We start from the raw sequence: 14133 nt of genomic DNA, 5'->3' as shown, positions 1-14133 counted from the left end.
GCTGGTAAAGATAGAGGTGAAGCAAGTGTTGAGAACCTCTGATTTTCACCTCTTCTGTTTAACAGTGGGCCAATATTTTCCTTGGGTTTCTGCTCATTGTTTATATACCTGAAGAACCCTTTCTTGTAGTTTTTGACATCTCTGGCCAATTTCCATTTGAGCTGACCTCTGCTTTTCTAACTGCATCTCTGCAAGCCCTGGCAACGCTCTTGTAGTTCTCAACTGCTATTTGTCCACCTTTCCACCTCTGGCACACTTCCCTCAGTTCCGAGCAGACTTAGAAGCTCACACTTAAGCCCAGGGGGTCTCTTGCTCTGCCTACTTCCTTTACCTTTAAAATGGATGAACTGTTTTTGTGCTTCTATTAGGGTGTTCTTGAAAAACTCCCAGCACTCGCTAGTTCATTTATCCTCCATGGAAGCTTCCCACAGAATAGCTCCCAACTGAGCTCTGAGCAAGCTGAAGTTTGCTCTTCTAAAATCTAAAACCTTTGTCTTAGTACTAAACCTTCGGTAATAGTTATTTGAAACTAATGAGTTTTCCATTTTTATTAGACTATTTTTGATCTGAATCAGTTCTCCAGCCTAATTCATGACACAGGCTCCAAAATGGTTTCACTAGCATATATGAGAGGCAACAGAGAAACAGAGTACTTAAAATTCTGTTACCTAGAGGAAAAATACATAAAGCCTTAATTTTAATTCATTATTCAACTCAAGATACTTGTGCAAGTAAGTTTTCGAATCATAAGATAATGAAAATAGTGGTTAAATAAAAAAGTTCAAATGGCAACTGCAATGGAAGTAGGGCAATACTACCAAAAAAAAAAAGAGAACTATTTGCCCTATTTTAAAAGTTGTTGCACTGGATCTTTTGACTAAAGCTGAAAATTATATCCTGAAATTGTTCATAATTTTTAAATTCTCAAAATGCAAGCAGAAATTTAATGAAAAGCACATTCAAAATTCAATCTGCTTTAGACTTTAATAACCAATCTATATTGATAAGTGAATCATAATCCTCAAAACACCACTGTGAGAAAAGGAAATGACTTAAAGCCATTTTAGCAAACAACAATTAATTTAACAACTTACCACAAAGGAAATTCATATGTAGACATATAGTGTTCTGTCTGTAATTCATAACACACTTTTAGTTACTCCCTTACAAAACTATAAATGAGCTTTTAATTCTACATCTTAATTAAACAAGCTTCTTCCATGAACACTACATAGCAAATGCAAGAACCATAAAGGAAGCTATTTTGTCAAAATAGCTCTGATGGTAATTTATGTGTCCTCCTATACTCTAAAAGGAAAATATCTGAGAAATACTATTCTATACTATACTCCCAAACATACTTAAAGGGCTTTTTGTTCATTGACAGTATCATTTTTACCTAAGAAATACTTTCCTACCATTACTTAGATACAAAGTATCAAGAACAATACCTGATCCACAAACAGCGGTTCATTTTAAAAATGTACCATTCAACAAACTTTCTTAGGTCCACAAACAAATTATGAAATGGCCCATACTACATTTGACAGTATTAATAGAAGTAGTCTTGAAAACAAGCTTTAACAGACTAACCTTGAAATAGACCATCTTGAAAACAGCCTTTCCACAAGAGAAATTACAAATACTACAGCTATTTCTTTAATGTGCCTATCTATAAATCAGAAACATTTAATAAAATATTTAACTATTTTTTCTTGCTTCACAGAATTTCCCTGGTCCAAAAAACTCAGATCAGACTATCTCAAACACAGTTCCTCTCTTTCCTCATAACAAAAATGTTGTGTAAGGTACCAAGATTATCCTCTCAGGTACACCTATACGAATCCTGGCAGTCTTCCATAATGCTCCATACAGGACCACTCACCTGCTTTTAACTACAAATAAGTATTCTGCTAGTGAACACAATTAACATTGTTAACATTTGTAACAAAGACACTCAACTGGTCTCTATAATGACACCTGAAGTTTAATGAGCATCACCTCAATTTTTAATTGTGAAGACACATTATTCAAACACCATAGCTACAGAACCTCACCAAGAAGGGAGGTTAAAACAAAAAGTAACCTGGATGATATTGTACATGTAAAATATAACATAGGTGTGAAACTAAAGGACTGGAAGTTGTATACATATAAGTATTCAGAACATACACCTATATGCATTCAGAGTGAGGACAATAACAGCTCAGCTTCTAGAACTATGTGAACCAATACTAAAACCTGCCACCTAGCACAGGTACGTATTCACCTCGGACTCACAGCCCATCTGCTTAATTAATTTCTGCAGAAGCTGATGTAAGCCCTTTACAGCTGTAATCAGTTTTTGCACAACCAATTTCGTATCCTTAAATACACACACTTCCTTCCCTTTCAGTCTGTTGAAAATATTGCAAAATCCCTTCCATCACTCAAAAATCATATCAGTTCAGGACCAAGAAGAACAATATCTGTTTATTAACCAGACACCAACCTGAAGTTTAACTCATTAATTTGTAAGGCCAGAAACCTTATTTTAATTTCCCAATAGAATGTAAGTTTATCCAGTTCTCAGTGGAATAAAGAACAACAGTGAGCTATGACATACAATATTGGTACTGGAAAGTCCTGTGATAAACGTTAATCAGTATAAAATCACTTTATAACCATAAACATTTTCCATGACTCCTTAACTTTGTATCATCTTACTAATGTAATGAAAACAAATGCTTCTACATGAACAGTTATCCAAGTATAAAACATCTACTCTTTTCTAAAATGGTATAACAAACATATGGTATAGCTTTTAGATGATGCTTTTGACACTTACTTCAGATGGTATCAACATTTGCAGATAATCCTACATCTATAATTATCAAGTCCACTCAACCCACTGCAGTGAACAAACAGTTATAAAGGCTGGCAAGAGGCAGAGTGCCATGCTTTTCATGAGCAGAAAGCACACCTGACTACTATGTATAGACAAAAGATTTACATTGTCTATTTCTTCTTCACATACTGTACAGTACCTGAGATCACTTGCATAGAAATTTGAAAGCTAGAGTCCACAAGTATTGTGACACACAAATGGAGAAATGGAAGGATCTCAGTGGTTAAATTATTGGAATGGAATTGAAGGAAAACACTTTCAAAAATTAAAAAAATTTGTCAGAACATCTATTCCTCAACTGCCAAAATAGAATAATATTTCTCTCTCTTCTTCCTGTCAAGTTGCTGCCTGCCTTGTCTGTTTGATTATTAACATAAACAGGGCATGAATTATTTTAAGTGTACGCACATGTATCACTTAAAGAAATGCACCATTTCAGCCTTGAGACTCAGTAGACCCGTACTTAGGAGCTGTAATATCTAACAGTTATTCCTTAAAAAACATTAAAACCTACTATAACAAATAAAGATCTTATACTGTGTTCCCTATTAATAGTCTCCTGATAGCAAAGATAAAGCTTACTGAAATACAAATACCAATATGCTAGCTGTCCTGCAATCTTAACTACACTTCTACAGAAGTTTGTTGTCAGTAGAGATGAGGTACATTCTTGACTTTTCATTAACATATTAAAATAACAACTGTAACATTTGTAACTTCATCAATTTCCTTGCCTTCAGGAAGTAATAACACTGCACTTTGAACTTAAGAAATACCCGAAACATTCAAGAACCTATGTTTGGAGTAATTAGAAACACTGTTTTAAAGAAGTATGCCTTGAACGCTTGTTTGGAAAATATCAAAACATGCCAAGTATCTCATACTTAAACAAAAAGTACTAGGTAATGTCCATCAAAAAAAAAAAATATATATATATACCAGATGAAGTACAAATATTGCAAACCTATAGCTAAGGCTTTAAGCTCAGTATACATAAATATCACTCAGACTGTAAAGATCATTTCAAAGTATAAACATGGTACAACCATAAACTATAAAATGTGCTATTCATTACAGCTTATTCAGATCCTAAAAAACCCTACTCTATTACCATAAAGCCCAAACTGCATACAGAAAAATAATTATCTTAAAAAAAAACCACTATACATCCATCCCAATTATCCAATAAACATTATCCACTTAACATTTTTACTCCAAATCTTTTCACTTCCAGATACCTTCATAAAAGGCTAGAAAACCAGTTCTGCAAACAACACAATTCACAAAATTTTAACCAATTTTAACTTGTTCCAATTAACAGACAGCATGCTAGATAATAAAGAAATAATAACAAATGTAGAATATATTAAAAGAAAAAAAAAGCAACAGCTCGGATATAAATTTAGAGAAACTGGAGAGGCTGCCTAATTCCTAGAATGCTTCTCAAATGTCCCATGGTACTAATTCCCCGTTTCTCAATTCCCAGCACTGCCATTATAAGGCAAACACTGTATTTCTTCTTAAAGCAATATTTCTCTGTTTTCATTAAGATAAATAAAGCTAAAATGTTTCCAAAGTTATTAAAAAAACTTTACTTCACCTAGACTAATTTCCTAAAATGTTTTTCTGCATAATTATTTTTCAAGTCTGTTATAACTAAAACTGAGAATATTTAACTATAGATTAGTAGAAAATTAACATTAATGTCAACACTAAAGGGACAAAGTCAATATATACTAATTCACACTGTCTGGAGCTATTTTTAAACAAGTAACACCTACAATTACAAGAAAAATGAAAGAATATTGTCATTGTGCACTTATTTTATATGCTTAATAAAAGCACAGATAATCGCTTTGTTAATTTTGTCAATGAATGGTCTTTACACAAAGGAAATACGATTTTTAAAATCAGCTGGAAAACAAAAGGGCTGCAAAACCAAAAGAGACCAAAACCTGGTGTACTGCATAGAACTACTTAATTTCTCTTTAAATCGACTCCCAACATCAATACTTTTAAATAGAAACATGCTTCAAATTTTGTCTACAGGATATGAGAAACTGACTAAACTCAATGAACAGGAATTAACAAGCATCTTATACGAAATATATTATACCAGCTACATCAAGCTAAATCTGTATAGGAGCCAAATAATTATAACTTATGAAACGAAGGTCTGTCATTTAGTTAACTTTGGCTAAATACTGGAAGTACCATTAAAAAAAAAGGCAGGGAGGAAGAAAGAAAAAATGAAATGCTTTGCAGTTCACTTCCAATACAATGGATGTCCACCCCACCATCAAATAATCTTCAGGCTTCAAATCCTGCAAGAACATCTTCCTGAGAAAAAGAAACATCAAGGTAAGAGCAAGGTGTTTGTTTTTTGGGTTGCTTACTTTGTTTTTCTTCCTTCACATTAATGTTCTTGTCAACTAGAGGCATAACACTGAACACTGTATCCTATACAAGACTGACTACATTTGATTTTCAGTATTTCAACCAGTTTGATAGGTGACCTCCCAATTTCCCTCTCCTCTCCCCCAAAACCACATTAACTGCAAACTATAATTTTTAAGCTCCTTTTCTGAAAAAAAAATACAATTTTTTTGGCAACAGAAAATTCCATTCTTCGTCACACATACTAACAGCATGTACAACATGCATCATGCATCCAATGCATGGAACAACAATACAATATTCCTGACCTTTATCCTGTATCTTCAATAATTCACAAACCTGTATAGCCCTGATGTCTTATCCGCTCTTTTGATTTGTTACACCCAGCATGAGGATGCAGTTTAGTTCAAGATACTACAGCCATACATCCCACAAAGCAAAACTACCAAGGAAGGGGGATTGCTGTCCAGACCTACAGCATGAACGAAACCAACAACTATGTTAAAGGTCCAGACATGAAGCTTCCTCCATGCCTGAGAGAGATCTCAGATTTCTTCTTATTAAACTCTGTCATGATGTAGCTTCATTAAACCAGAGTTCCCACTGCAAAGGCTTCATGAAATCTCCTGGTCAGCCTGCAAGTGGCTTGGGCCAACATGCTGCCTCCTCAACTGAAACCCAGCAAAAACAAGAGTACTGCCTCCTCCTCGCACTGAGACATGGGATTTCAAGCCACAATAGAATCCTGCCGCTGCACAAGTACTTCTGCAGATAATGGAGCAGTTCCCTCAACGCTTGCAACCCAAGACCCCACCTCCCCCCAAAATAGTCTCCTCAAACACACACATCTCCTACCACCTTAACCACAGGTAACTCAGGAACACTGCCAGCTGCTCACAGAAGAGACTGCTACAGCCCACCTTTTTAAAAGGTTCAATAGCAAGTATACTGTTCTCACATCAAGTTGCATACCAATAAATTTTTGCCTTTGTGAAGTATTCCGCTGGAAACATGACTCAATGATTTTCCTCACCTGCTATACTTGCACATAAATCTCACATTACTTTATAATGTGCTGGCTTATAGATTCTTATATCAGTCAGTTAGGATTTTGTAATTATGGAGTCTAGGGTCTTTGTTAGCTGTTGTTGCTCTGTGCACAGAAGATTTTGGTGCTATCGCTGTAAACACTAATAATTAAATGCACACATATATGGTGTATATATATATATATATACGGCAACACTTCCTACAATAAAAATAACTGCTACAAAAAATTGATTTGCTAGATGAATTACTCTGAACCTTCCCGTCCAGTGCAGACTCTATGAAGCTTCAGACACACAGAAAAAGAACTCTTTAAGTAACAAACATCTTAAAAATAACTTCTTATCAATATCAGTAACTGAAATATGTGCACATTCCCTGCAAGTAAAAAGCACAAACAAAACCAAACCTGGTTCGAGACACAAAAATCCTCTCAAACATCTTTGCACTGAACAGTAACATTTTCATCTTTCTACTTCCTCAACAATCTACTTTCCTCAGAGACAAGTTTTACAAAGAACACGCTTCATTAGTGTGCATTTCATAAATATCCAAGACACCATCAGAAAACTGAGGTGAAATACCAAAATATTTGGTTGTGGGGTTTTTCTGGTATTCACTACATGGATTCATACACTGATACAGTAGGAGAACATACAATGATATCTCTAGAAATATACTTCAGAACTAGCAAAATACCCCAGAACTTCAGTCATCTCAAACAGACTGTCTGTATATACTGAAACTTGAATGAACTGGTATAAAAAAGAAAACGCATTATATGCAAAAAAGGACTCAAAACTCAACCGATATGCTGAACTGCTGTCTGCATTACTTAATTTTATAGCATGCAAAATAAAACTTAACCTTGTGATATTACATATGATGCTTTTATTTTATATCGGGCATTCTTAAGCTCAAATTCTAGTATTTCTGATAGTCTCAACAGCATTCACAGAACACGCATTAATTCTGGCTCACTAACAGTTAACATACATTGTTTAACTGGTCTGACATGTCACTCCCCAACCTTTTTGATTTATCGGAAGAAGTACTTTTATAAATAACTCTAAAAATCAAAAGGAAAGCATGAGATATTTTAAAATGCAAGCACAAAGAAGAGTGTACTTGCTTTTTCTTCGATCCCTCCCCCCTCCCCCTACGTACTGACATTGAGCTTTTCTGATCATGCCAGAAATAAACATCCAAACACAAGTAAGGGCCTAGGCTACCGAATTCAATGTGCTTTATAGTTAGGTCTTCACATTAACCAAGACTAGCATGAGAAAAAAATTCTTCACGTGTAAGTATCAGCTTACAGCACGGGCACAACAATAGGATGAACAAAGTGTCAAATGCAATGCTACTGACAGGGACAAGTCAGAAAGCAGGAACCTGAAGAGCCCAGTCCCCTGCTTCAACCGTGTAGTATTTTAAAAACACTTCCACTTGTTCTGTTACACAAACGTTTTCTTCAGGTTTAGCCTTTAAATACAACTGGCAGACACTCAGCCTGCACAGCCTTTGTCAGTAGCTTACGGATGGGCAGCAGAATGTGCTACAGGTTGATAAGAGCACCGGCGCTGCAAACGCCCTGCGTGCAGCAGGAGAGCACCCAAAAAGAACTTGCAATGCTCAGGAGAGTTTCCCTCAACGCTTAACCGTGGCCTTCACGCTCCAGACGACGTGCATGTTAGTGTTCCCAGTATTTGTTTCGTGTTTATCTCCCACCCCGCTTCTCTTTCTCCTCCCTGTCCGGCCATCTTGGGCCGACAGGAGCAGCCATTACTTAACTAAATGACAGGGCCAACAACTTTTCACAGAAACATCTCTCTCAAAAGGCCGGGCTGGCTTCAACCACCTTCGGGCCGTCCCGCTCCCTGTCAAGCCGCCCGGCGGCCGGGACGGCAGGGCGCCCGCCGTGCGGGACACGGCGCTCGGCGAGGACCTCGCACGCTAGAGGCAGCCGGGCCCGCAGAGTAAACAAGTCACTCGGCGACGGCCTCCGGGAGCCGCTCAGCGCCGCGCCCGCCCCGCCGAGGCCAGGCCCGGCCGCCCCGCTCTCTTCGGCTCCGGGTCAGCTTCCCCCCCGCCGCGCCGCGCAACGGCTGCCGGGCAGGGCGCGCGCAGCCGCGGCCCCCGCCGCGCGGGGCGAAAATCACGAGGGAGGGTCCGGGAGAGGCCAACGTCAGCAGCGCCTCGCGCGCACCCTCCCCCCCCCGCCACCTCCTCCTCCTCCCCCTCCCTCCCGCCCCCGCGCCCCCCTCCCCCGCCCCGCCGCGCCGCTTGGCGTTTGCTCCCGGCCCCGGGCTCCGGCCCCGGCGCGCAAGCACTTTTCCGTCTCGGGGCTGGACGGACACCCGCAAAGTATCCGGAGCGGAGCCCGCGAGGCCGCGCTCCTTCCGTCCCACACCCGGCCCTGCTCGGATCCCTCCTGCGCGGGGGTCCGCGCTGACTACGGGGTGGGGGGGGAGGGGGAAAGAGCAAAGGTGGCAGCAACGCGTGGGGAGACCGCAGCAGGGTGCGAGGCGGAGCGCCCTGCCGCCTGCGGGGACGTGCGGCCGCGGATGTGGCGGTGCCCCAAACGCACTCGCACCCAGGTGCACACTCGCACGCACACACCGTGTGGACCCGGGGGACCGGAGGGAGGGGGCGGCTGGGCCGGGCCGGCTCCCTCCCCTCCCCCCCATTCCCCCCCCCAAGCCCCGCTCCACATCCACCCTCACGCTTACCTTTAACAGCAAGGCCTTCGTTCTGGCGCCATCTTCATGAAGCCTCAGAAATCCGAAGAGTCGGCTGCAGAAGGGGAGCGGGCGGGAGGGAGGGGAGAGAAGCACCAGCGTTAGCGAGAGTCAGCCCCCAGCACAGGCGGGCAGGCAGGCTCGCTCTCGGCGGGCAAGGGCAGAGCGCGGCGGCGGGGGCCGGGAGCTCGCACACGGGCTCACACGCACTCCCGAGCGGGGAGCCGCGGACAGGGGAGGGGGGGACACGGAGGGAGCGCGGGCCGAGCCGGGACACGGAGGCGGCCGGGGCGGAGTGGGGAGCGGGTACCTGTCGAGGCCGGATAGGGCTTCTCTCTCCTCGGCTGTCAAGCTGGCGAAGTCCTCCTCGCTCTGGCCGCTCGCTTTCCCCGCCGCCATTTTCTTTTCCTCATCACCGAAAGGAGCAGCAGAGGCGGCGGCAGCGGCGAGCGACACTCCGCACGATTTCATGGAAACGCAGCGTAATTAACTCACGATCGCAACCCCCCCCCCCTGCGCGCCCCCAACACCCCCCAGCGCCGGGCGGGGCGGGGTGCCCGACACACACACACACCACAACTTTTATTACAACAACAACAGCCGGCAGGGAGGGGGAGGGAGGGAGGGAGGGGAGAGGGAGGGAGGCGGGGGGAAGCCCCGCTGCTCGGAGGAGGAGGGAGGGGGGAGGGAGGGAGCCCCAGCGCTGGAGGCTCGGGGGAGGGGGGGGAGGAGGAGGCGGCGGCTGCTGCGGCGGCGGTGGATGGCGGCGGAGCGGTGTTTACATCGCCGCGGCGCCGCTCGCCCCGTTGGCGAGGGGTGCGCGGAGCCGGGGTGACAGGGGCCCCGCCCGCCCTGCCGTGCGGGGTGTGTTTGCCGCCTGTACAAACTTCCCCAGCAGCTGCCCAAAGTTGTTGTAATTGTGTCACACAGCGAACCCCACGCCGCCACCGTGACCCCCCCCCCTCCCCTCCCCGCCCGCCCGCTCGGGTCCACGCAGCCAATCGCCACCTCCGCGGAGCCGCACGTGACCTTTGTTGACTTACGTCAGTCATAGCGCTCTTCTACCGCTGCGCTTCGGCTTGGTTGGCCTTCGGCTCCCACCTCCCTCGACGGCGTCATGCTATTGGTCAGCATCTGAGGGAGGAGGCGGGGCTTCAGGAATTGGCGGCTTATGAGCGGTCAGAAGGGCTGTCAGTTAGAGGAGCTTTTCGATTACCCACCGCCAGCATGTTTGGCGTGCGCCTTTAAAAAGCGGAGAACGAGAAGGCGGGGGAGGGGGTAGTTTTCAGGAGTGGCGGGCCGTAGGAGGAGGGAGGGCTGCGTTCACGGGCGGAGTTGCGTAACGGGGGCTCCGGGCTGGGGGAGTGGACGTCGCTGAGGAAGCGGCCCTCACTAAGGCCTCACTGGTGGGGGCCGTGCGGCACTGACTGGGGGAGCGCTGCGCTCGCCCGCCCGCCCGCCTTGCCCTGGCTTGGGCGCGGGGCGTGGCGCTCCTGGCACAACCGGATAATAATGGCTTCCTCGGGCGGGGAGCAGGGACCGTGCTGGCTCGGGCTCCATGCGCTTAAGCAGAAGGGAGGAGGAGAAGCCGCCGCCCGAGGGCTTGGTTGGGTGGCCGGTAACGCCTGTGCAGAAGGGCGGTGGCGGCCGATGCGAGGGCACCCCCCGCGGCAGCCCCCGTTGACTTCACCCGCCCTGGGAAGCGGAGGGGGAGTCGCAGAAGCGCCGGTGTCCGGTCCGTGGCTTTTCACCGCCCTCTCGCAGCGGCGCAGGGAGTTTTCTGCCGTCGCTTGCGGCGGGCGCACGCGCCGGCCGCGGGGGAGCTGCCGTTGGCCCGCCCGCGCGGCAGCCGCCACCTCGCCAACGGCCGAGCGCGTGGCTGCACTCGAGGCGCGCGGGGAGCGGGGCGGGGGGTAAGGGAGAGGAGGGCGCCCGAGGGAGAGCCGCCCCGCCGCGGGAGCCAGTGACAGGTGGAGTGGCGCCCGCCGGCGCGAGCCGGGCGTCCGTCACGTGGCGCGGGGGCGGGGCGGGCGCCGCGCGGGAGCGCTCTCGTGAGGCGGTGGCGACCCGCAGGCGTGAGGGCGGGGAGGGACGAGGCCGAGCGGGGCTGGCGGTCCCTCGTCCCGGCCGAGACTTGCGTTAAGCGGCTCGGGTGCGGAGCGGTGGGCCGGAGGGGAGCTTATTTGTAGGAAAGCATGAAGGACCCAAGTCAGGCTTCTGGGAACGTCTCACACGTGAGTAAGCTGCTGAATTTCTTTGGACATTGAGGGGAGAGGGGCTTTGTGTGCTCTGCTTGCATCCCCTCCTTTATTAAGGCCAAGCCTACCCACAGTCTTCCTCATGGCTTGAGTTACCTGGGCATCCTTGGTTCCTTGACCCTTCCCAGCTTACCAAGGAACTCAAGTCCTGTTTTTTAATTTACAGTCCTGTTAATTTGTCCCCGCAGCCTGGAAGCTCTGGGGTTTTCTCCATGAGGGTTTTGAAAATCCATTAGATCTTGCCTCTGCTCTGCTGCTTATGAGAATATCAGCGTTTTGCAGGTGTGTGGTGACACAGCTCATTGCTCATACTCATTTTGCCGAAAACAGTTTAGCAGCAGCATTCTGTAACATCACTGTATCCCTTCTCCAATGTCTACCTGAAGCCCCACGATTGAGCAGAATTTTCTCTGTCAGTTGTATTTTCTCCCTTTGGGTAGAGGCCTGTTTCATGACCACCAGGCACTGTAAAGCGTAAGTGACGCTATTAACTGCCTTTAGGAATAAGATGAATAAGGTCAAAGGCCAAACTATGCGAGGCATGTCCAATCACAGTGCTGCTCTTGCTAGTTCTATCCTTTTTTTTTTTTTTTTTTTAAAATTACCAACTTTAAATCATGTACTCCTGAAACTGAAACATGTTTCTGCCTTTTTAGGTGTTACAGCTTACGTTTACACGTCAGTGATGCTTTCCAAATGGATCCTCAACTGTTTTCTGGTCCTGATGGTGTCTATAGCACAGTGCAGAGACACTGGCAGACATGTGCAGGCCTGCACTGCTTCCCAGAGTACTGATTAGAGATCTGGTCAAGACAAAGTCTTGAATAATGTTCTTGATCCTCTTAGGAACAGAATCTTGTTGTGTAGCCATGCTTTCTGATACAAATGCAACAAAAAAGCATCTGAGTTCTTTATAAAATAGACAGTGGCCAGTTAGAGTATTGGTTTAAGAGGCAGGCATTTGTGTTTAAAGTACTTTTGAGTTTGGAATCCAGATAAAAACCAAGTTACTTTTGGTTCTGGGAATGGGCCATGGTCTATTAATATAGTGAAAACAGTTATGATCAAACATCCATCCATGCCTGTATCTTACATGATTTCTGAGTCACGTATTTTCTCATCAGTGCTTCCTTAGGGACCTAACTCAGAGCCAAGAACTCCACTGATTGGTAATGTGCCAAAAATAAGGTATTTGAGCACATTATTTCTGAGGATTTTGATTATGAAGTCATACTGCAAAACGGAAACGTAAGCCAAGTGTAAATCAACAGAAAGAATAGCAGATGAAACTATTTCGCAGTACGGGGAAGGTAACTTCTAAATTACAAAGCAACTCAGGAGATTTCATAGAAACGCAAACAAGTCTCAGCTCAACTGAAAGCAGAACAAGAAACTTCCATGCACCTGAAGCCATAGCACCTGAATTCCTCCTTTAGTACACCCTGCCTGTATTGTTTCAATTTAATTTCCAGTTGCTTTTTATTTTCGTATGTGAACTACTGTTGGGCTGACTTAATTGGTGCCATAAAGGCCTTGATTTTGTTTCAACTCTTTCAAGATGTATCCAAAGCTTACCTTCTTTAATAACAGCAGGAAAAGCTTGAAAATGCATACTGAAACTAGTGGTCCTTGCCCTTGCAAACAGTCAGATAACAATTTTGGAAGCTAACATTGATATGATAGCATCTGTAAGAAAGGAGAGAAATTATTTCAGACAAGTGTGATGCTGGCCTCCCACTGTGAGATACACCTGGAAGCTGACTCCAGAAGGAGTATGTCCCTAAATTCTTAAGAAGAAAGAAGGAAACAGCACTGTTGTTCTGTGTCTATCAAATATTAGTTAACTTGTTAGGTTTTAGATTAATTTAAATTCCCAGATCATCTAGGAGTCCTCAGAACCACTTTACTACCTTCTTTGTGAAAGTTGTGGACCCATAACACTCTTGGACTGAACAGTCCTTTTTGGATCCCCTTTCCTGTATGTTTTCAACCCTGTTAATTTTCCATGCACATTGTCTTTGTGTATTTCTATAGGCTGTGTTAAGTGTTGCCTTGTCATGCTGCAAAGACTTGCCCAGTCTGTTAAGAAACTGAATATTGTTAGTGCTTATGCAGTTGAAGAGTAGTTAATGCCGGAGAGAACTCTGTGTTCCAAGTAGGTCTTTGGCATGCTGGTCATTCTCTTCAGCTTGAAATTGAGATGCAAAATTAATGTCCCACTTCTTGAAAAGTAATGTTAGAAACAGCAAAACCTAATTCTAGAGTTCTCCTTGCACATTCACATCACCTGATGTCTTGCTAAGCTGAAAAGCAACTCCTGAAATCACTCAGAAAAAAAAAAAAAAGTTGATACGGGGGAGTTTCAGCTTCAACAACTGGGATCAAGCTGCCATCTCACTTGATGTCAGAGTTAGTTCTGGTACCACAAGTGTCTAGGTTCACTGGCAAAGAGGACAAGCCTGAGCATACATATATATATGAAAGAGCTCAGTCTCAGGAAGATACCTTCATGTAGCATGGAACAGGGGAAGGGTGACCTGCTCCAGGTCTGCTTTCTACTTCACATCAGTATTGTTTCGCTGCCTTCAACTCCAGCAATCAAGTGCTAGCTTGCCATTGTCAAATAAGGGAGGACGTTTTTAGAGGTGGTGGTGATCCTGCCATTTTTGTGAGCAAGAGTATGGTGGTCTGTCATGAATGTTCACCACAAATTCACTATAAATCTGTTGATAGGAAGTCCTTGCTGGAAGCTTGTTTGCTGCAATAAATACTGTCTAGTGTCGGGAATGCTTCGTGCAAAGCA

General features: G+C 44.8%; 1 protein-coding gene across 8 annotated transcripts in view; it reads right to left on the bottom strand.

Moving 5' to 3' along the window:
• KDM6A (lysine demethylase 6A) overlaps positions 1-10024 on the bottom strand; it is a 157161-nt gene extending 147137 nt beyond the window's left edge. For all 8 annotated transcript variants that reach the window (XR_013922272.1, XM_080346687.1, XM_080346688.1 and 5 more), the window contains exons 1-2: positions 9383-10024; positions 9064-9127 (exon numbers count right to left, since the gene is read on the bottom strand). Coding sequence is in view for 7 of the 8 variants with exons in the window: in XM_080346687.1 (XP_080202813.1) it covers positions 9064-9127; positions 9383-9543 (225 nt within the window). In the remaining variant the exon portion in view is untranslated. The remainder of the gene's footprint in view (positions 1-9063; positions 9128-9382) is intronic.
• Between the last annotated feature and the right edge of the window lie 4109 nt (positions 10025-14133).

Source organism: Nesoenas mayeri, assembly GCF_963082525.1.
Source record: "Nesoenas mayeri genome assembly, chromosome: 1".
In the NCBI taxonomy this organism is placed as follows: Eukaryota; Metazoa; Chordata; class Aves; order Columbiformes; family Columbidae; genus Nesoenas; species Nesoenas mayeri.
The sequence above is the reverse complement of the archived record's forward strand: the minus strand, read 5'-3'. Positions and strand labels throughout refer to the sequence as shown.